At 43.3% G+C, this 23951-nt stretch overlaps 2 protein-coding genes across 2 annotated transcripts in view; one reads left to right on the top strand and one right to left on the bottom strand.

Moving 5' to 3' along the window:
- Window positions 1–1375: 1375 nt before the first annotated feature.
- On the bottom strand, window positions 1376–3372 carry LOC118842637 (cytochrome c, somatic-like). The gene is made up of 2 exons (XM_036750050.1): window positions 3314–3372; window positions 1376–1827 (listed from the first exon to the last, which is right to left on the bottom strand). Exons 1-2 carry the CDS (start codon window positions 3370–3372, stop codon window positions 1386–1388), a joined length of 501 nt encoding a protein of 166 aa, XP_036605945.1. The 3' UTR covers window positions 1376–1385.
- A 2278-nt stretch (window positions 3373–5650) lies between these two features.
- CDH5 (cadherin 5) overlaps window positions 5651–23951 on the top strand; it is a 53118-nt gene continuing 34817 nt past the window's right edge. The window contains exon 1 of the mRNA XM_036750158.1: window positions 5651–5788. The gene's annotated coding sequence lies outside the window, so the exon portion shown is untranslated. The remainder of the gene's footprint in view (window positions 5789–23951) is intronic.

Genomic DNA, 23951 nt, shown 5'->3' on the forward strand with positions numbered 1-23951 from the left:
CTGTCTCTCTGTCTCTCTGTCAGTCTCTCTCTCTCTCTCTCTCTCTCTCTCTCTCTCTCTCTCTCTCTGTGTGTGTGTGTGTGTGTCTGTCTCTGTCTCCGTCTCTGTCTCTGTCTCTCTCTCTCTCTCTCTCTCTCTCTCTCTCTCACACACACACACACACACACACACACACACACACACACAGAGCAAGGAGCTCTGAAGGAGGGCAGGAAGCAGAGCCTGAAGCAGCGCAGCCCTGATTACTGTCCCAGAGAGGAGGCAACAATGGATGCCAGGGGTGGGGGAGGGTACCCAGTGATGGCTCACAGCCTCCTGTGACTTTCTTCCTCCAGGTCTTACTGACAAAAGAAGATTAAGGCGGGTCCAACAGAGAGAGCATCAGCCTGGAAAGGAGAACCCGCTCAGCCAGTGTTCTCACCCATATAAAAGGAGAGAACTGGACTATATCATTTCTATGCTCTCTCCTCTAGCAGAATGTGCTGAGAATCCCATAAATGAGACTCAAGATTTGTATGCATGTGCACATTTATAAAGCTCCTACTGTGTGCCAAGTGCTTTACAATTATTGTCTCATTTGATCCTTACAACAACCCTGGGAGGTAGGTGCTATATTATTGTCCCCATTTTACAAGTGAAAAAAACTGAGGCAAACAGAGGTTAAGTGACTTGCCCAAGGTCAACCAGCTAGCAGGTGTCAGAGCCCAGATCTGAACTCTGATTTTCCCGACTCCCCTCCCAGTGCTCTAACCACTGTACCACCTTGCTACCTACAACGTGGTGGTCAATGGGAATCATTTTGTTTCTGTTTTGCTTTAAGCCACACAATGTCCCAAAGCCCCCAGTGAGTGAATCACCACTGGAGAGTCAAATCACAAGCTGGGCATCCAAAAAAGGTCCAATTTTGGAATTTAATGAACTCTGATTCATGAAGACCTCAGTTCAAATCCTCCCTCAAACACTCACTGGCCACATGATCTTCAGCAAGTGCTTTCTCTCTGGAAGATGTGGATAATAATAGCACCTACTTCTCAGGGTGGTTGTAAGGATAAAGTGAGATGATCATTGTAAAGCCCTTAGCACAGTGCCAGGCACATGTAGTAAGTGCTAGATAAATGTTAGCTCTATAAAACGTGTGTAAAGTACTTTACAAACCTTAAGGCACCATATAAATCCCAGCTACTATTCTTTTTTTTTTTTTGGTTGTGGCTGTAATCATGACCATTCCTTTATTAGGACTGCTGAACAAGATTTTTAAACATCCATTCATGATCAAAATTCTCTGTTTGAAAACAATTTAAATAGGGTTGTTATGATACATGTAAAAAAGACAAGAAATCTCCGGAGACCTCTCCTTTTCATAATAAATAGGCGGCAGGCAGCCATCACTCATTGGTGGCCTGTTTCAGGTAGGCTATCAAGTCTGCCCTCTCTCCCTTCTTCTTGATACCCGCGAAGATCATCTTGGCTCCGGGGATGTACTTCTTGGGGTTCTCCAGGTACTCCATCAGGGTGTCCTCTCCCCAGACGATACCTTTGTTTTTGTTGGCGTCTGTGTAGGAGAAGCCCAGGGCCTGGCCGGTCTTGCAGCCTATGACCCCGTGGAAGTTGGGGCTGATCTTGTGCTTGCCCCCCTTCTCCACCGTGTGGCACTGGGCGCACTTCTGCACAAAGATCTTCTTGCCCTTCTCCACGTTACCCACGCTGAATCCTGGAAACGTGCACCGACTCGGCCCGCAGCCCCGCGCTCGTTCGCTCACTCGCTCTCCGCCTTCGGCCGGACTCGCGCTGCCTCTCCCAGCTACTATTCTTATCTTTCTCAAAATGCTGTAATACAGAAAGCAACCTTCAATGACAACCAGCAATTCAAAGGACCTATGACATCTGAAAGCACATTGCAACAACTGGCTAGTACCATGTGTGTGTCTACATGTATGTATGTCCGAGCCTGGGTCTGGGTATCCATGCGCCCCAAAGCACTAGCACATGTGGTTGAGCAGTGCTAATGAAGAAAAGGGCCAGAAGCCAGAAGCAGGCAGGGCAGCTCTGCTCACACTCCCCAGGGATTCAATCCTCATTATACACATGTAATTCATGGCTGAGAACGGATGCTCTATGCACACACCAGCAGGCTTCACTCTTGAGAGGCTTCTTAGGACAATCTTATTAGCTCATGCTGACACCCAGAATTTCCTGAGAGAAAATCAGAATTTGACTGTTTTTTCCCCTACCCAAGACATCCCCTGGGAACATCACAATCTGACTCCTATCTAGGACTAAATAGAAAAAGTAAAGCCAGTTCAAATCTGGCCTTAGACACTTGACACATACTAGCTGCGTGACCCTGGGCAAGTCACTTAACCCCAATTGCCTCACCAAAAAAAAAAAAAATTTAATTTTTAAAATGGGGCAGCTAGGTGGTGCAGTGAGTAGAGCACCGACCCTGTCAGGAGGATCTGAGTTCAAATCCAGCCTCAGACACTTGACATACTTACTAGCTGTGTGACCTTGGGCAAGTCACTTAACCCAAATTGTCCTGTCTTCCCCCTCCAAAAAAAAAAAAAAAAGGGAAAAGAAGTTTTAAGTTCCTAATATTGCCGAAACTTCATTTAACCTGGGGAAAAAATGTGAAGAATCATACCCTAATTCATAAATAGTCAGTATGCCACCCCTTGCCTCTCCAGTGGGATGCCATCTTTCCCAGGAGTTGATCTATTCCTGATTTGCCCCCTCCAAAAGGAAAAGATTAGAATCAAGCAAGCCCCTACCCTATGGTGAATTTTACCTTCTCAAGGAATTTCGTCAGTCATTCTAGACTTACAGATCAACCCTTCAGTTGAAACTCCCCATACCCCAAAGCAGAGAAACAACTCAGGGCAAGATAGTCAGCCACCCCTTCCAAAAAAAGGGCCACACAATTCATCCATCTCATTATACCAGGAAAGGCCATTTATTCCTCAGCATCACAGCTCCGGACTTCATCATCCCTTGGTTCTAGCTTCCCCATCTTAAGACTTAGAAGAGTTAGAACTCAGCTGGGTGTGGCAGGCAAGTTTAGGAAGCTTCCTGTTTTAACTAACCATTCCTGCTGACTTGGTGCCAAGCTCTGTTGTCTCTAGCTGCAGATACAGTTCGAGTGTTAGGGATTCCTTCTAAATGCTGGCACCCTGGAATAAAGCCCCATCGTTCCACCCTTGTTATGGTTCTGGAAATCAGGTCTGCTGACTCTGGACTCCATGATCTCTCCAGTACATCATACCTGTCTCCAAAAGAAGAAATTTAATTCTGATTTACATGGCATTTTGAAGCTTACAAAGCAGCTTCCTCACAGCAGCCTGTGAGGTATGGAGTAGTATTGCACTCATCTGACATGTGAGGAAACAAGCTCAGAAGCAAAATTGTCACATGGCTACTTTATCTTGTTTTTTTCATTGGTGTCTTTTTTTTTAAACAGGCTCAGAGTTTAGGAGAGACAAGAGCTAGATAGAGAGAACTGGGAATCCCCTGAAGAGAGATAATAATTGAACCCATAAGAGCTGATCAAATCACCATTGCTGATCAATTTCATTTAAGGACTAATAACTTATAATTAACTTAAGGATTTATAAGGACTTATATTCAATTCATTTAAAGATTTATAACCCTGCAAGGGAAGAAGGGCAGATGTCAATATTTCTGAGCCTCGGTTTTCTCTTCTGCTAAATGGGGATAATATTTACCCCATAGAAATCCCATGGCTACTATCCGATGAAATGGGGGCTCCTTAAGGGCAGAATCTACTCTGTTTATATATCTTTGTATCACTGTCACCTGGCACAGTATCTAACACATAGTAGCATTTTGTTGTTGTTCAGTCAGAGATACTGGAGTGGTTTGCCATTTCCTTCTGCAGCTCATTTTACAGATGAGTAAACTGAGGCAAACAAGGGTAAGTGACTTGCCCAAGATCACACAGCTAAGTGTCTGAGGTCAAATCTGAACTCAGGAAGATGAGTCTTCCTGACTGTAGGTCTGGTGCTCCGTGCACTTCCTAGCAGCCCAAGAAATGCAAACTAAAGCGACTCTGAGGTTCTGCTACACGCCTATCAGATTGGCAAAGACGACAGTTGTTGGAGGGCCTTCGAAAGACAAGCCCTGTGGGTTGTGAATTAATCCAGCCGTTTTGGACAGCAGTTCAGAACCATCCCCCAAAAGTCACCCGGAGAACAGCAACAGCACCGTAAAATGAAAGACTTAAGAACTTAAATCAATGACCCAACCACAGCTCCAAAGGCCTGCTAATGAAGCATGCTGCCCAACTCCCGAAGCCAAGAACAGAATGAAGCATGCATTTCTGGACACGGCAAATGTGTGGATTTATGTTGTTTAACTCTGCTTATTTGTTACAAATATTGTGCTTTCGCCTTGGGGATAGGAAAGGAGGTTATGGGGGAAAAGAAAGGAGTTAGCAATAGTATTCCCCTCCAAAAAGAAGGAAAAGGAAAAGTCTTTGAAATGCATTTAAAATTTCACAGAAAAAAAAACAGAAATGGAGTTGAGAAGGAAACAATCGGGATGCCTTTGAAAGCAGCATTGAATTTATACATTTTTAAAGGTAAGCTGTATAAAATAGATTCATAGTTTCATGTATAATCTTCTGTTCTGCTTTCAATATGGAAAAGTTCTCTTTAATTTTTTGGTGTTCATTAAATTCAAAGCAAAAAAAATTTAGAAAAAAAAGTGTTATGTTATATTTAGAGTTTTTAAAACTGGATCTCAGAGATAATATAGCCCAACCACCTCATTTTAAAGAAGAGGGAAACTGAGGCCCAGACAGGGACAGTGATTTGCCTGAGGCCACAAACCCAATTGGTGGCAGAGCCAACATTACAATCTAAAACTCTTGGCTCCTGGGCTACTGCTCTAGCCACTCTCCCATTGTGCTTCTAGCTCATTTTGCATATATGGGAAATTAAGCCTAGAGAAGGGAAATTATTTTCATTAAGGGCAGAAGAGTCGATTGAAAACTGAGCTATTGACTCTTGATTCCAAGCCCTGTAAACCCTAAATCTACCTTGTGACCTCTTATTAGAAATCTAGAGCAGAGTACCCAAATAATTCAATTACAAAGATGGAACTCGGTGGATGCGGTGGAAAGGGCCTTGAATTCACAGTTAAAAGACCTGGATTCAAGTTCCAACTGACACTTGAACCAAGCAAGTCACTTCACCTAAACACCTTATAGGATCTTGGCCTCCCACGATGAGTCTACAGCCCAGGACACTCTGACCCTTGGCCCACTCCTATTCTAGAGGATTTGGATAAACTCCAGCTTTGCTCCAAAGCAGTTGGGACCCTATGCCTTCAGAATGCTGGGTGACCCACCTAGGCATTTCTGAACAGAGTCCCAGAATACCCGCCTGGGGCCCAGCCCCAAAGCTGTTTACCCGTATAAAATTAACAGGACAGACATAAAATCAACAGAGGCAATCAGATTTACAATATCCCAGGGGCAGTCCTTGGGCAGGTCCAGGGCAGCAGTGCCCCTCACAATGCAGCCTCCGTGTATCTGGAGTTTTCCTCTCCAGGCCTGACCCTCAGAGGAACAATAACAGGAAACCATGCCGGGTAGGAAGCTGAGCTGGAAAAGCTGGAGGGAGGAGGGAGGCTGCACACACCCAGTGACCCACTCAGGACAGGGACACCGAAGCCAAGCGGCTGTGTGTTCTCCACTGAGCCTTTCTCCTAGGTTGGGCAGAAAGCAAAGGACCCAGGGACACTCAGCCCCATTTCCGGGGTCAAAGCTAAGGTAAGAGACCACTACTCCCTTAGGGGGATAAACAACTTTCTTGATTTCCTGTATCCTGATGCAGGGGAAAGGGGAGGACTGACGGAAATTGGGGTAGAGTTTATTAGGAGCTTTAGGCCAGTAGGGAAAGTAAAATGTATACATATAAACATACATATATGCATGTTTGGGAAGCAAGGCATAGGAGATAGAGGTCCACCCTTGGAAGTAAGGAAGAAATGAGGCCAATTGCTACCCCAACGCATATTGACCATACTAGCTGTGCATCCACAGGCAAATAACATACCCTCTCGGTGCCCCAAGCTCTTTCAATCATTGTAGGGGGATTTCTGTACCAAGAGTTCCCAACATAGATAAAATCACAGATCTGGAACGTGGGGGGGGGGGGTTTGTGTGTGTGTGTGTGTACATAGATAGGTATATTATACCTATCTATGTGTGTACACATAGATAGGTATAATATAGATATACATACACCTATATATATAAAGTCATTGAATCATTGACTTGTCCAGTGTGTAATCCCCAGTGCCTTTTCCTTATGAAGAACTTTAAAATTTCAGAAATGGAAAGGAACATAAGAGGGGTGCAGTGGAGAAAGAAGCCTGGATTTGGAGTTGGAAGATCTAGATTCTTATTTTAGCTCTGTTACTTGCTCTATGTGTCCTTAGGTAACTCATTTAGATGCTCTGACTCAGTTTCCTCCTCTGCCTAATAGGAGACTTGGACTAAGTCACCGCTGAGGTCCTTTCTAGCTGTAAATCTGTGCTTCCGTGACATTAGAGACAAAGAAGATCTGGCCTAAAAGGGAACCTTATAGCAGGAAGGGCTCTCAGAGACCGTCTTGGACACTTCCCCCATTTTAGAAGAGAAGGTCCCCCGGGAAACAAAGGACTCAAACCCAAGGCTGATGGCCAGCCCACTTTCTTTTCCACGCTATTGGACTGCTTCCAAGCAGTAGTATCCTGTCTCTTTGCCTCTTCCATCCTAAACTGTTTTGAGTCTCTCTCCCCCACCCTGTCTGGCTTATCCACTTAATAGCTTAGAGACTGAATTAGAAGGATGAAATAAAGGAATCCATGGCAAGACAGGAGACCATCCCCTCCAAACCATCTCTAAAACAGTCTCTGCCAAATTCTTTCTGGTTTCTACTCATTTTCCAAGTCATGAGACTGAGTTACAGTTCTGTGGACTAGGTCCTTCCTTTGGAATTTTCTCCATCCTTGAAGTCAAAAGGATCCAGTTAAATGTAGTGAGAGATACTTTGGGGAATCAAAAAGAGAAATAAGATAAAAAGTCCTAGAGTCAGGAGGACCTGAGTTCAAATAAAGACTCAGACACTTGACACACTTACTAGCTGTGTGACTTTGGGCAAGTCATTTAACCCCAACTGCCCTGCCTTCCCCCCTCAAAAAAATTAAAAAATAAAAAGCCCCAGACCAGTCACCTGCTACATAGACTAGCCTCAGGACTGTGCCCAACCTGCCCTGGACACTTAAGGACCAGTCCTCCCCACAGCCAGCCTTGCAGGACTCCCACAGGGGATTTGGGCACCAAATGTCCCCAAAGTTTGTCTCATAGTGAAAGATTTTTGGCTATTACCTGGAGGTAATAGCTTCCTCCTCAGGAACTGCCTTGTAGCCAGTTTTCACCAAGTTCAATGGGGGAAAAGTATGACGTAAAGACAAGAGCTCTGGGCCAGACATGGAAGGGTCTAAATCAGAATCCCAGCCCTACCACCAATTCACTGTGTGGTCATGGCAAAGTCACTTCCTCACTCTGGTCCTCATCTGTAAAATGAAGGAAAAAGTTGGACTGAATGTTCTCTATGGTTTCTCCCAACTCTACCAGTCTATGAATCTGTAACTGTATGACCCAACAATAGGAAATGAGACAACCAGTCATGTGCCCACAATGGAGATACTCAGAGCATGAATGGGCAGTTCTGGTCATTCGGGGGCATTTTTCTATGGGCTGTGGCTTTTGTTGTTGTTGTTTGTGTGTGTGTGTGTGTGTGTATGTGTGTGTGTGTGTGTTTAAAAGGTAAAAGAAGATATAAAATCAGAGAAAAATTAAAGTTTTCTGAGGAGCTCTTTGCCATTTAAAGGAAGGTAAAAGCCCTGTGAAATGGTGGAACACTGGTGGCCCGAGTGTCAGGAGTCCTAGGTTTTGGTCCCAGCTTCGTCACGGTCACTGAATGGCTTTGGCCAAATGACTTACTCTTTCTGAGCTTCAGTTTGCTCATCTCCCACATAAGAGGAGACAACATAAAGTAGGACAAAGAGCATTGACTCTGAGGTCAGAAGACCCATCAAGCCCCATCTCTGGCTTTTACTACCTGGGTGCATTTACTGCTCTGGGCCTCCATTTTCCTCATCTGAGGAGCCATGAGTGGATTGCATTCGATGGATTCCCAGGTCCCTTTGACTCTAGATCTGTAATCTCTGAGATTCGCTTCACCATCGTCCAAACATCTGATGATACAAATGAATCAAAACCCTTCAGAGAGCTAATGTCCTTGGGCCAAGAATATATACATGCAGTAAGGTGCATGGGGTAAATTGTGGGAAACAGGTGAAAAGACCATTGCACCCCACTCTCTGCGCTCAGGAAAATAATACCTCCCACCTATCTACTAATGTTATGTGGTACAACAGATAGAGAGCCCACCCTGGTGTCAGGAAGAGCAGAGTTCAAATCCAGTCTCCGACATTTTCCAGCTGTGTGACCCTGAGCAAGTCACTTCACCTGTTTGGTTCAGTTTCTTCTTCTGTAAAATGAGGTTAAGAACAGCACCTACCTCCTAAGGTTGTTGTGAGGATTAAATGAAATAATTAACACAAAGGGCTTTGCATAACGTCTGGCACGTAGTAAGTACAATATAAATGTTAATATTTTATTATTAGCTGTTACTAACACGTCTGAAATTCTATCCTTAGAGGTTCCATCTGTAGGACCAAAGAGGCATGGAGTAGTATAAAAACATATTGGATTTGTTGTCAAGAAGCCCGAGCCTTGTTACTCGTTAGCTATGTGACTATCATTTGTCAGAGCCTCAGTTTCCTCATCTGTGGAAATAGGAACAGTAATTCTAAATCACTACCCTCTAAGGTTGTTGTGAGGGAAGTACTCTGTAGGCTATAGAGAGCTATGTAAAGGTCAGCTATCCTGATCATCGCCTCCCTGGGCACCCTCTTCTTAAAAATTTTAATATTTTATTTTTTCCCAATTCCACGTAAAAAGAATTTTTAAAATTTATTTTTTTAATTTTGGGGGTCCAAAATTCTTTCCCACTCTCCACCCCCTCCCTCGCTCCTTCCCTTATTGAGAAGGCAAACAATTCGATACAGGTTGACATAGCACCTTCTTTTGAAAGCCCAAATGGAGGCCGTGGGAATGGGTATTAAGTTCTTCTCAGGCAGTGAGCCTTAGTGTGAATGAGGGTCTCAAATCTACAATTTCTCTCCTCTCTCAAATGGATCTGTGAACTCATCGATTTAGGAGTCTCCCCTCCCCTCCCCCCGCCCCACCCCTCACGATTCTATGCCTCCTCATCCTGTGGGACTCTAGCCCCTGCCCCCCTAACAGCTGCCCACAGGGGCTCCGCCCACTGTGCTGCAAACCTTCCTCACTTTCTCCTGACATCAGAAGGGTATCAGCAGGGGACTCCGGCTCTCCACGTTCATACCATATGACCAGCCTGTCATCACCTCTTCCTCTCCCTCTCTGTAAAATAACCCTTGTCCTGCCTACCTCACAGAGTATCAGAAGGAATGTGCTTTGTAAGCCTTAAAGTGGAATACCGGTGAAAGCCGGATTAGTGGCGTTAGACAGACGAGACGCCAGGCCCCTTGCAGTGCTAAAATCCTATCTAAAGGAGAGGTAGCGAGGAGGAGGGCTTGGAAAGGACAGCAGTTCTGGTGGGACGGGGATCAGGGGAAAAGATGTGGAGCTCAGAGCACCCTGGGAGAAGGAGCAGCGCCCTGGGCCCTGGGCTGGGGACAGTGCTGAAGGGGCCCATTCAATTTTTAATCCTCTGGTCCTATGAGAGAGAATGAAATAGAGCAGGGGAGGATGGGACAGAATAGGACTAAGTAAGAGGGAATGGGTTAGGTCAGGGTGAAATGAAAAGTCACTGATAATAATGATTAATTGAAAATAGAGCTTTAAAGTTTGTGGAATCCCTTCCTTGCAATGAGCCACAAAGGTCTTACTGCCATTTTGCAGAAGAGAAAACAGAGGCTGTGACCTGCCCATGATCACACAGCTATCAAGTATCTGGGGGGAGGAATCAAATTCAGATCTCCTGGGTCCAAGCCCAACACTCCATCCACTAGGAAGTCAAACTCGAAGATGGTATGGTGATAGTTAGCACAGTGGATGGGGAGCTGGGCCTGGAGTCAGGAAGACCTGAATTCAAAATCTAGCCTCAGATACTTGCTAGCTGGATGACCTTAGACAAGTCACTTAACCTGTGTTTACCTCAGTTTCCTCAACTGTAAAAGGAGGCTAGTAATAGTACCTATCTCTCAGGGCTGTGGTGAGAATCAAATGAGATATGTGTAAAGTGCTTAGCACAGGGTCTAGCACATAGCACATACTATACAAATGATAGCTATCATCATCATCATCATCATCATTATTATTATTATTAATTATTACTGTATTGTTGTTCAGTAGATTCCAACTCTCTGTGACATCATGGATCATACTATCCGTGGGGTTTTCTTGGCAAACATCCCGGAGTAGTTTACCATTTCCTTCTCCAGTGGGTTAAGGCAAACAGAGGTTAAAGTGACTCGGCCAGGGTCCTACAGCTAGGCAGTGTCTGAGGTCAGATTTGAACTCAGATCTTCCTGACCCCAGGCCCAGGCTCTATCCACTGAGCCACCTAGCTGTCCCTTATTATTACATAGGGAAGGGAAATAATAATAAAAGCTAACTTTTAATTGGCACTTTATTTGCAATAGGCTTTACATGTATTTTCTAGTTCGTTACTATAACCCTGTGAAGTAAGTGCTACCATTATCTCCATTATACAGATGAAGAAACAGAGGCTCTGTTGTTCAGGCATTTCAGTCATGTACTATTCTTCACTTGGGTCATGAAACAGAGGCTAGGGTCACACAGCCAGTAAGTGTCTAAGACCAGATTTGAACTCAGGTCTTCCTGACTCCAAGCCTAACACTATCCAATGATTCGCTTCTGGAATAATGCGGAATTAAATGAGGTGGAATAATAAGAGAAAATATAAAAAGGAATTAAAGAATTGTTACTGAGATTTCTTCTACCTCCTCTTTCCTTTCTTCCTCTCCTCCTCTTCTCCGCCATATTGCTTCCCCAACTTTTCCTCTTTCTTGCCTTCCTTCCCAGTTTCTCTCTGTGTTCTAACTAGAAAACTTTCGGCCTACTTTTGGTTCACCAGGGCGTACTCAGGACTGCCGAAGCCACTGTGTTCTGAATTAAGTATCCTCTCGAACAAGAACAGAGGACTCTTTTTTAAGACCGATAACCACGGTTGCCTACTTACAAGAGACCGTCTGGTCTCTGGGTTGCTTTGTTTGGGCTGTCAGGGAGTTTCCTTGAGAGGGTTAAGTTTAGAAGAGCCAGGCGGGACCAACCTGGACGATTGTTTTACTGAAACAAAAGCAGGATGTGAAAAACAGGAAAGCAGGAGGAGGCATGTTTAGTTTTAAACTTAGAAGCCCCAGTGACTCATGGCCCTTTGCTGAGACAGACTAGGAGATGAGAGATGATTCTCAGGTGGAAAAGCTGGTCGAGGCAGCAAGAGTCAAATAAAAATCCATTTTATCAGTTGGTTGTTTTCCTTGCCCACTGCTGGTGTCCAAATATTGGAGTTTCCCTCTTCTTTTTCCAGTAACAAAAGAGAGCCACGGCCAAATCAGTCAGTGGACAAGCATTATAAGCACTTACTATGTGCCAGGCACTGTGCTAAGCAATGAAAATACAATGAAGGGCAAAAAAAAGCCTGCCGTAATAGAACTTACACTCTAATGGGGGAAGCCACATGAAAACAACTAAGTGCCTACAAGATAAAAATTGTAGATAGATGAAAGGCAATCTGAGAGGAGAAAAGCCCTGCCCCTCTGCCTACACTGGCAAAATCAATCATAGAATCGCAAAGTCTCAGACTTGGAAGGGACTTCAGAGCTGTTGTTGTTGAGTCATTTTTTCAGTTGTGTCCAACTCTTTGTGACTCCATTTGGGGTTTTCTTGGTAAAGATGTTGGAGTGGTTTGCCATTTCCTCCTCCAGTTCATTTGACAGATGAGGAACTGAGGCAAACAGGGTTAAGCGACTTGCCCAGGGTCACACAGCTAGTACGTGTCTGAGGCCAGATTTGAACTCAAGAAGATGAATGAGTCTTCCTGACTCTAAGACGGGCACTCTAGACACTGCAATGGCACCACATAGCTGCCATTACATCAGAGATCCAAACCACACCTGAATAAGAATTCCCTCTATGTCCCCCGACAGCCCCCCAAAATAGTCATCCCCTTAAAGAATTCAAGTGACAGAAATCTCACTATTTCCCGAGGCAGCCCATTCTACTTTGGGTCCAAAGTGTAAGGAAGTCCTTCCTTGTATTAAAAGAGAAACCTACCTCTTTATAATTCATAGAATCATAGAATTTACTAAAATGGGAACTTAGAGATAATCTCATCCAAGCCCCTCATTCCATCCGTTGCTCCTTGTTCTCCCATTTTGGGGCAAAGCAGAATAAAATTAATTTATTTACTACACAATGACCTTGCAGATACTTGACTGTCCACTATATTATTTTCTTATCCGGGATCCCCAGTTCCTTCAGTGGATCCCATATGACAAGACTTCTGCTTCCCTCAGAATCCTGGCCACCCCCCCCAAGACACGGTCGTCTTTTTCAATATCTTCCAAAAACGTGCTGTCCAGGTCTAAATGCAATTCTTCAAATATGGGCCAACTGGGGCAGAAGACAAAAGGATCTTCACCTCCCCAGTAATGGATACCGCACCTCTCTTTCCGAGGATTAGGACAGCACTGACTTTTTTTGGCTCCCGTATCACACTGTTGACTCGTCTTGACTCTGAAGTCCACTAAAACCACTGGATTTTTCCCATAGAATGCTATCTTGCCATACTTCTTTCATACTTGTACTTTTGAAGTTGATTTTTTACAGCTCAAGTATAGGACATTTATCCCTATTAAGCTTCATCTTAGTAGGTAGATGCTACAGACATTTTTTTGATTATTCATACTTCATGGATGAGAAAACTGGGGCTCAGAGACACTAAGTAATTTGGTCATGGTCATAGTGTTTGAACCCATTACTCTTGTGGTTCTCCCAGTTCCCTTTCCACTATAATACATGCACTTCTTTGCCTAAAGAGTGAAAAATGTGAATGACTGTTGCGAAAATTGGTTCAAGTTGCTGGAGAAGAACACATTAGCTGCCTTCAAGGACTGGTCATGTGAAAGAGGGTTTAGACTGGTTCTACCCAGAGTAATTGTATAAGATGCAGAAAGTTTGATTTGGTCACTTTGTAAGAAAACCCAGCAAGATGGCTCAGTGGGAAAAGCATTGGAGCAAGGAAGACCTGAGGTCAAATTCAGCCTCAGAGACTTCCTAGCTGGATGACCCTGGGCAAGCCACTTAACCTCTGTTTGCCTCAGTTTCCTCATCTGTAAAATGAGATGGAGAAGGAAATGGCAAACCACGGCAGTATCTTTGCCAAGAAAATCCCAAATGGGGTCACAGAGTTGGACATGACTGAATAACAACAACATGGAAATCCCACTATTTGCAGCCATAGGGCATCATCAGAAGACTATCTGTACTTAATAAAGATGGGCCCTTATCTCAAGGTCCATTGTTCCCAGGAACACTGACTTCGACCTAGAGCTATAAAATACTCCTTCTCCTATCCTACCCTTTTCCCTCCCCTTCATCCAAGTCATTGACAAAAATATTGAACAGAATAGAGTCAAGGACAGATCCCAGGAGCAATCCAATAGAGACCCCCCATTCAGGTTGATATCCTAGTATTAATCACCACTCCTTGGGTCTGGTTGATCAATCAGTTTCAAATCTACTTAATTGTGCTATCATGGAGCCAACATCTCTCCATCAAGAAAACAAGTATACCATGAAAGACTGTCAAATGCCATGTAAAATCTAGGCATGCAATGTCTGTAGCATTCCCTGAACTTGGCAACACAACAATCCAACCCAAAAATAGGAATGAGGTCAAGTGGAAATGACTTATTCTTGTTGAACCCATGATAATCACTCCACACTTTTCCAAGTACTTACAAACCATTTCCTTAACAATAAGTCTAGAATTTTTCCAGGAAACAAAATCAAGCTTACCAATAAATATTCAGCCAGCAATCATTTATTAGACACTGATGTGCTAGATGCGGGGCATACAAAGACAAAATGAGACAATCCTTGGCCTGAAGGAGTTTGCACTCTATCAGGGGAGACAATGTATACAAAATTATATATATATGTGGGTGTGGGTGTGGGTGGGTGTGGGTGTGTGTATGGAATAAATCCATGATCATTTTAGAAGGGAGATACTGGCAGCTGGGAGAATCAGGAAAGATCTAATGTAGGAAGTGGTATTTGAGTCAAGCTTTAAAGGAAGCTATGGATTCTAAGAAGTGGAAGTAAGGAATGGGCATAGGGGAAAAACTTAGACAAAGCAAAAAGGCTGGGAGGTGGAATGTGGTGAGTTAGGAAGTCCCACTCAGGCCAGTTGCTAGACTTGAGGATAGGTGAAGGAAAGTAATGTATAATTAGGCTGGAAAGATACGTTGAAGCCGGGTCATGAAGGGCACTTAGGTGGCACATTGAATAGAACACTTGGCCTGGAGTCAGAAAGACCTGAGTTCAAATCTGGTCTCTGCATAAGACTAGCTGTGTGACCCCAGTCAAGTCACTTAACCTGTGTTTGCTTCAATTTCTCCTCCCAGGGTTATTATGAAGATCAAATGAGATAATATTTGTAGACCACTTAGCACCATGTCTGGCGCCCAGTAAATGCTTGCTTCCTTCCTTTAAATGCCAAACAAAGGAATCTATGTTTAATCCTAGGGATGATAGGGAGGAACCACTGGAGTTCATTGATCAGGGGAGTGACACAGTCAGACTTGTGCTTTAGGAAAATCACTTGTGCAGCTGCATGGAGGAGGGACTACAGAAGGAAGAGACTTGAGGTAGGGGGACCCATTAAGGCACTACTGAGATACTCCAGGTGAGAGGCGATAAGAGCCTAAACTGGAGCAGTGGCCATGTGAGTGGAGAGAAGAGGATGGATGTGAGAGATATTATAGAGGTAGAATCAAGATGGTGACTGATTGGATATGGAGGGTGAGGAAGAGTGAGAAATTCAGGGTGATGCCCAAGTTGTAAACCTAGATGACCAGGTTTGAAGACTCTACCCTCTTTCCTTTTTTAAAAATGGGGACATTTTAGGAAGATATTGGCAAGCTAGAATACATTCAGAGGAGGGCAACCAGGATTGTTAAGTGGTCATCTACCACTTTCTATAACCTACAGCATATGATCCTTATAACAACTGGTCATGTGAAAGAAGGCTTAGATTTGCACCATTTCAACTAATTGTATGAAGTGCAGAAAGTTTGATTTAGTCACTTTGTAAGGAAATTCCATGATCTACAGCCACAGGGCATCATTGGAAAACTTTAAAAAGACAGGCCCTTGTCTCAGGGAGAAACTTGGGGTCATTAAAAAGCACTTTATGATTTCCCAGAGGCACTGCAACCCTATCCCACTAATTCATTCAACAAGCATCTTACTGTAACTACCATCTGCAGCTATGTAGACTAGGAGGGCTCCTGTTGGGTCCTGAACCCAGTTCTCGGTCCATTTGCAGTGTTTGTCCATGACAGGGAACACTAGAATCTCTGAAGAATTGAAATTGAGGATCAACTAAAAGGCAGTGTGGAAGTACACAGTGGGCATGAGTAAGAAAGTCAGGGTGAAGGATGTCAGCAGAGAAATGTGTCACTGGAAAAATATGGGCCAGTCCATAACACACCTGAGGCTGATCAGTGGACAGCTCATGGTGGCACGAGAACTAGAGAAAGGGCTCCAGTGTATTGAGTGAATCACCTGGGACAAACTTACAGGAAGACGTGGATCTAAGCTGCACAGGTTGGGCCAGCATGGATGTGTTGAAATTGGCATAGGATGATATGATCACAGATTTAGATCTGAAAGAGACATTGGAGGCTATCTAGTCTAGTCCCTTCATTTTACAGAGAAGAAAAACAAGTCACAGAGAGGTTAAGCGATTTGCCTAGGATCACACAGTTAGTAAGAGGCAGCTGGTGGCTCAGTAGATGGGCCTGAAGTCAGGAAAACCTGAGTTCAAATCCAGGCTCAGACACTAGCTATGTGACCCTGGGTGGATCACTCAACTTCCATATGTCTTAACCCACTTGGAGAAGGAAATGGCAAACCACTCCAGTTTCTTTATCTAGAAAACCCCATGAATAGCATGGTCTATAGGGTCATGAAGAGTCAGACATGATTGAATAACAAGAACACAGCTAGTAAATGCCTTAGGTGGGACTGGAATCCAGATCTTCCTGACTATGCCAAGACTAATGTCTAGTGCTGCATCCACCATGCTCAACAATCTGTCATTAGAAGGAGTGTTCACATAGAGGAGGCCAAGGACCCATTAGAGTATTGAATTAAGAAAATTAGAGCTGTCCAAAAGTGGAATTGGCTCCTTTGGGCTAAAGATTTTCAAGACCAGCCTGGATAGTTATTCAACAGAGAATTTTAAAGGATTCAAGTGTAGACTAGCATCCATATAATGTCAGGGGAACTGCAGGAAAGTCTCCGAGATGTTGGGCATACTCACTGTGGTGGATTAACCAGAAGACACGGACAAGGGATTCACAGGATAGACAGTCAAGGACAGGCCATTATCTCCATCACTAGAAGGAGTACCCCACATCAATAATATCATAAATCTATTGAGGATCAAGTTCCACATGGATGGGACCAAGTCCATGAGTGTTCCCCAACAATGAGATTCCATGATTCTATGAATCTATATATAAAGTTGCATTTAAGACTCTGCTTTTAAGTATATGCTGTCTTGCATCATTTCAGTTCAATTCATTTCAACAAAGATTAATTAGATGCTTACTATGTGGAGGTAATGTCTTAGGCATTGGGTGTATTCGAAAAATAGCCCCTACCTTCAAAGAGTTTATGTTCCACTGGAGAGTACAATGCTTCCACATTTTATGCAAATACAAAGTATATTCAGGGGAAAGAGAACACTAACAAATGGGGAGGCAAGGTCAGAGAAGAGATAGGCAGGGTTAGACGATGGATATACCACTACACTTAGGAACAGGAAGATGGAAGGAAGGAAGGAAGGAAGGAAGGAAGGAAGGAAGGAAGGAAGGAAGGAAGGAAGGAAGGAAAGAAGGAAGGAAGGAAAAAAATGAAGGGAGGGAGGGAATGAGAGGGGGGCAGGGAGGGAGGGAGGATGGAAGGGTTCTAAAAGATATTCAGAGATGGAAGTGAAGAGAGTGCATTCCAGGCATAGGGGACAGTCTATGCATAAGCATGGTGGCTGGTGATGGAATGGTGAGTTCAGAAACTCACAGTTTGGCTGAAACAAGAGTGCACAAAGATGGAGTAACATGAAATAAGTCTAGAAAGGCACAGGGAACCAAATTGTGGAGAGTTTTAAATGTCAGGTTGAGGAGCTTGTATTTTATCCCCAAGGCAATAGCAAGCCACTGAAAAGAATCTTTAGTTGTTCAATGTCTTGGTTCCCCTGCTACATACAATGTAAACTCTTAAATGTTTCATGAGCTATTTGTAAGGAAAGCATTTTGTAAACTATAAAGTGCCATAAACAGGTGAACTCTCAAAATTACTTATCACCACTCTCAGTTCTATAGAAGTTGAACAAAGAGAAAGATGACTGGGGCCTAAAGGTATCAAAGAAGTCTTCATGGAGAAGACAGTCCTTGAGCTAAGCCTAGGCTAGTATTGTTAATAATAGAAACACAATTCTGTAGTACTCTGACATCTTTGTGAAGGAAGCAATGCATGTGTTAACAACCCCATCTTATGTCAATTAATCCATCAATCAACAAGTATTCATTAAGTGCTTACCATGTGCCTAACACTGTGCTAGGCACCAGAGAGATAGACAAAAATGAAACAGTGCCTGACCTCAAGGAACTTACATTCTTTCAGGATAAACAACATCTATTCACCCAAGTAGAAGTACAATATATGCTAAGTAAAATACTCAGTAATTTAAGGGAGTTCTAGCAGCTGAGACACGGGGGAGGCAAATCAGGGAAGGCCTCTAGTATAGGAGTTCTTAATCTGGGATCTATTGATCCCTGTTTCAGGGGGTCCATGAACTTGAATGGGAAAAAAAATCACATCTCTATTTCCCATATAATTAATTTCCTTTGTAATCCTATGTGTCTTATTTTATGAGTTTAAAGCCATCATTCTGAGAAGGGGTCCACAGGCTTCACTAGACCACCAAAGGAGTCTACAAAAAAACTTAAGAGCCCCTACTCTGGAAGGAGGTAGTGCCTGAGTTGAGCTTTGAAGGAATCAAGGCAGAAGTTTAAAAAAAAGAGCATTCTGGGCAAGAGAGACAGCATTCAGCTCAGAGAGGTGCATTGACTTGCCCACAGTCACTGAGCAAGTGACAGGGTTAGGATCTGAACCCAGATTGCTGGACTTCAAATCCAGTGCTCTCCATTATAGGATATGGATGGATGGAAGCTGAATAGTGAAATGATTTGTTCTTACTTTGCACACCTTTCCTGACTCTCCCGCCCTTGCATAACTGAACAGTCTAAGCATGAGGAACCAAAATTAGATTAGATGGATTCCTTCCCAGCTTCTGAAGGAAAAGGACCAAGCCCTCAACTGGTCCACTTCTGATAGACTGGCCAAAACAGGGCCCATTCTGTGGCCACTGATTCAGTGGGAGGCCACAGACTCCCAATGAATCAGGGACCACAGAATATGATGGCACACTAGTAATAGATTTGTAGAAGAGTCACAGGAACCTTGATCTAAGGGAGAAAAAAAAACTAGGTACCTTGATCTAGGAAGGAAGGAAGGAAGGAAGGAAGGAAGGAAGGAAGGAAGAAAGAAAGAAAGAAAGAAAGAAAGAAAGAAAGAAAGAGAGAGAGAAAGGAAGAAAGAAAGAACTAAAGAAAGAAAGAAAGAAAGAAAGAAAGAAAGAAAGAGAGAAAGGAAGAAAGAAAGAAAGAAAGAAAGAAAGAGAGAAAGGAAGAAAGAAAGAAAGAAAGAAAGAGAGAAAGGAAGAAAGAAAGAAAGAAAGAAAGAGAGAAAGAAAGAAAGAAAGAAAGAAAGAGAAAGAAAGAAAGAAAGAAAGAAAGAAAGAAAGAAAGAAAGAAAGAAAGAAAGAAAGAAAGAAAGAAAGAAAGAAAGAAAGGAAGGAAGGAAGGAAAAACTTTAATCATGTAGTTTAGTCCTCTCAGCCGAGTGAAGAGGAGCAACCATGTGAGCAAAGAGGAAAGGGGGAAGCTAACACCTGGACTAAGCCAGCTCTACGAATGATCTGCAAAATGGATAATTGAGAGTCACAGAAGAGCAAAAATTCTCCAAATGTGACTTAACCAGGGCAAAGTGTAAAAGTCCTGTGTTCAGCTCTGCCCCATTTAGGGAGAAGCATTCACAAACTAGAAAGTGACCAGAGGGGAGAGTGCCAGGATCATGCCATAAAATCAGCTGAAGGAAGAAGAGAGATACTTCGGGGGGCCATAATAACCATCTGCAAGTATCTTCAGGACTTTCAGGGAGGAAGGATTAAACTTGTTTTGATTAGTCCCAGAAAAAAATAATAGAAAGGACCTACAAGTTGGCCCAAACCTGGTTTCTATAGTGTAAGGAAATCACAATGAGGAATCTCCCTCTTTCCAATGGGGAGCTGTCCCACAAATTATCACCTCAGAAATTTGTTTCAGGTGGTCCACCTGGGAAGATAACGGACTTGTTTAGGGTAGTGGTGATCTGAAGAGAAGCTATGGGAAAGCAAATTTGGATGTGGCACGAGAAGAAACTTTCTTTCTAAAAATTAGGTCCAGAAATATAGCTAAAAACTTTGTCATCCAGGAAAAAGAAGGGAATAAGTGTGTGCGTGTGTGTGTGTGTGTGTGTGTGTGTGTACACATACATATATATATATAACCTACTATACACACACATATAAAATACCTACTATATTATATGTGTGTGTCTATACACACAGATTATATATATATATATATATATATATATATATATATATATATATATATATCACCTACTATGTGCCAGGCACTATGCTAAGCACTATGTATAAAATCTGATTGAATCCTTACAACAACTCTTCAAGGTTTACCTTGCTATTATTATCCCCATTTTACATTTGAAAAAACTGAGGCAGACAGAAGTTACGTGACTTGCCTGGGGTCACATAGTTAATAAGTGTCTGAGGCCAGTTTTAACCCAGGTCTTCCTGACTCTAGGGACAGCAGCTGCCTCTGAACACATCTGGGGCAAGAGAGGGATAAGAAGCATACTTGCAAATCCATTTTTTATGAGAGGCTAGGGAAGAGATCCATGTCATAAGACCAGATAAGGATAGAGACTCCAGTACACCGGTCCAAAACAAGAAAACAAAGACCCTGGGGTAAAGGGCCCCCCAGGCAAAAGACCCTTAGAATAGCCCGATGTTGCTTCTGGGGAAACCACTACTTCTGAGACTGTATCCCCTACCACCTTCAAGGGGAGGAAGGAGAGAGAACAATCAAGAAATGAATTTTTGAAACTGATTATTCTTGTGACTAGATGTTAAGTTGGGTTGTTTCTATGATGCTGAAGGAGTGTGAATGCTGTCTGCACCCTCTAGATTTTGGTGCCCTAGGGCAATGTCACTCTTATACCACCCTAGTTATAGCTCTGACCCAATTAGACTCAGTATCAGAGTTGATCCAAAGTAGAACAGCTTCAGAAGATAATGAATTCCCCATCACCAGACATCTTTAAGAATAGGCTGGATGACCACTTGGTAGGGATGTCGAAGAAGGGATGCCTACTCCAATGTAAGTTAAAACTAATTCTAGGATTCTATCAGTAAAGAAGAAGAGGAAGGAAGATGAGAAATCTGCCCCTCAGTGGCCTGGAAAAGTAAAGTCATCTCCCTAAATACCTAATAATTCAGTCCTAGAGCTCAGCACCCACCCATAATGGGGAGGAATATTTATAATAATCACAATAATGACTTCCATTTATGTGAAGTTTTAAGGTTCACAAAATGAAAGCCTCCTCTGCCCACATGGCGCCATCAGAAGAATCTTTTGGAAACAGGATTCTCTTGAAAGTAAAGGATCTGTTTCTGACTCTACCATTGACTTGGGATGATTCCTTTCCCATTTCTGAGCCTCAGTCTCCCCATCAAACAGGGCTAATTATATGTGCACCACCTACCTCACAGGCTTGTTGAAAGGAACATGCTTTGTAAATCTCTGAGTGTTGTAGGATCGGGGGCGATTACAAGCATAATTACTCATCAGAGACTAGAGGGAGTGGGCAGTGGGGAGTGGCCGAGGCCCTTCCCCTCTCACCACCACAGGACCACAACAAAAATATGTTCTATTATCTCTTCCTGTTGGCCTTGTAACTCTTGAACCTGGAAACCCCAGCTCCATGGGGGTTCTCTGAGGGGATCTCCATGGGGAGAGTCCAGAGGCCAATGGGAAGAGGTTACACACAGCTGGGCTGGGAGGGCTGGGGAGGACAGTGGGGTGTGTACATATTCCCACCTGGTATCATTCTTTCAGTTCTGCCAAAATTAATTCCCGCCCCTCCATCCAAGTACTGACCCTTCTCCCTGGGAAACTTCTTTTTCTTCATGCTTTAGTTTCAATCATCAGCTTCCAACAATCTGCTTCTTGCCTTTAATTAAGATGGAAGGGGCAGCCGCTGGGTTGATTAGAACATTGCTGTCGCTTAACTCCAGTAGAGAAGAGAGTGTGTACTCACGATCGGTGTGTATCTGTTTGCTTTTGTCTTTGTGGGAGTACGGAGTCAGTGTGATATAAAGGCAAGATTTGGGATCTACGAGAAATTGGGGTGAATGGGGGAAAGTTATAGGGACGTAGATTTCAGACCAAGGCAAAGAAGAATTTGGCAGTGATTAGAATTTGTGGAAGATGGAGTGGGCTGCTTTATGGAGCAGTAAACTGCCCTTCACTGAAGGTATCCAAGCAGAGGCTAAATGAGCATTTGTTGGGGAAACTGACAAAGGAATTCTTGCATAGCAAAGGATGTAGACATAGATGGCCTGTTAGGGTCCTGCAGACTGAGATTTGAGGATTCTTGGGTTGGGAGGCAATAGGGTGCCAGAGAATTGGGGGTCAGAGGATTAGGGCAGGAAGTCCAGTTCTGTCATATGACCAGCCTGAGCCTAGGCAAGTGTCACTTTGGAGTGCCTCAGTTTCCTCATCTGTAAAATAAAGGGACTTTAGATGATCTCTTAAGTCCATTCCAGCTCTAAACACTATAATCCTCTTACCCTGGAATAATATTTACTCAATTCACTTCAATTAAACACCTACTATGCACAAGGCACTGAATCAGGAAAACAAAAATTAAATTTAAATAACTCCTGCCCACAAGGAAACTGCTTTCCACTGAGGAGATAAAACACGTGCTGAGAGAATTATAATAGAAGTTAATTTGGGGACAAAGAGAGAAAAAGAGAGAGAGGAAGAGAGTTGAAAGAGAGAGGAAAAGGGATGAGAAAGAGAGAGAGTAGGATTCTACCTGTGTTCTAGGTTCCTCTCAGCTCTAACATTCTATATTCTCTATTTTAGCATTGTGTGTTCTAAGGCCCTTCCCAGCTCTAACATTCTTGGTTTTCTTGTCTAACATTTTATATTCTAGGTTCCCTCCTAGCTCTAACGTTCTATATTCTCTATTTTAACATTCTATGTTCTAAGACCTTTCCTGGCTCTAACATTCTCCACCCTTTAAGGTGCCTTTCAGCTCTGACATCTGTACACCACTGATTTGAGAACAGGCAGATCACCATGGGCTCGGATGGTCAGGGGGACTTCTCAGAGGCAGTGAGACCAACTAGTATGAAGGAAAGAACTAGAGATGAAGAAGGAATAGCATCCCCACAGATGGGGAAAAGGATGAATGACCATGGCAAAGTAAAAGAAAGAGAAGGGGTAAAATGAAGGGGCAGTGAATTTCCCATCAGGCTGGCTTGCCTTCCACCAGAGAAGTTTCTTATATTAATGCCAAAGCTCCAAGCTTCAACAGAGGTCATGATCCCTTTACTGAAGACCCATGTGATCTTCTTCTCTAAAAGGCATCAATCTTCAAACTGCCTTTCTTCTTCATTCATAGTTAAGAACCAGGCGAGACAAAAACCAAAGAGAAATTCATGTAGAATATTCATTTAACCTACTGTGAGCTGCTGGAGGACAGAGCTGTCTTTTGCCTCTTTTTGTATCAACAGCATTTAGCACAGTGCCTGGCACTTAGTAGGTGCTCAAAAAAATGTTTATTGACAGACTCTCTTTTCTAAGTTTGCTGATATGGAGACCAAACTGTGGGTGGGATATGTATATGCAGAGAGACTCAATCAGAGCTAACTGTGAAACAGAAGCAGGAAATGGGCAAAGATGTCCACATCAGATTAAATTCATTTCTCTTCTGTTTTAGCCCCAGGGTTAGGACACAAAGGACTGAATGGACAAAGGCATTTTTGAAATGAACATGTGAAAGATTTTCTATATTTGGTCAAAGTCAAAATCCTTCCTCCGGCTAATGCCCAACAGTAATCAGGGAATCATTTCCTGATCTAACTGCTGTCTCTTGTCTACATCAGGGGCTATTAGCACATCAAATTTGTGAAGTTATCAAAGTGAAAATGGTGCTCAGGAATCACAAGTTGAATTGCTTGATAGGTTGTTCGTCAGGCAGTCAAGCAATAAGCCTGTTAGGTGCCAGGAGAGATGTGCTAATAGTCCCTGATGAGGATGAGGTTAAATGAACATATCCCTTGAAAATAAACGGGTCGGCAGAGGTGAAATTTAAATGTGTTGATAAT

This window comes from Trichosurus vulpecula, chromosome 3 (genome assembly GCF_011100635.1).
Source record: "Trichosurus vulpecula isolate mTriVul1 chromosome 3, mTriVul1.pri, whole genome shotgun sequence".
NCBI classification, from domain to species: Eukaryota; Metazoa; Chordata; class Mammalia; order Diprotodontia; family Phalangeridae; genus Trichosurus; species Trichosurus vulpecula.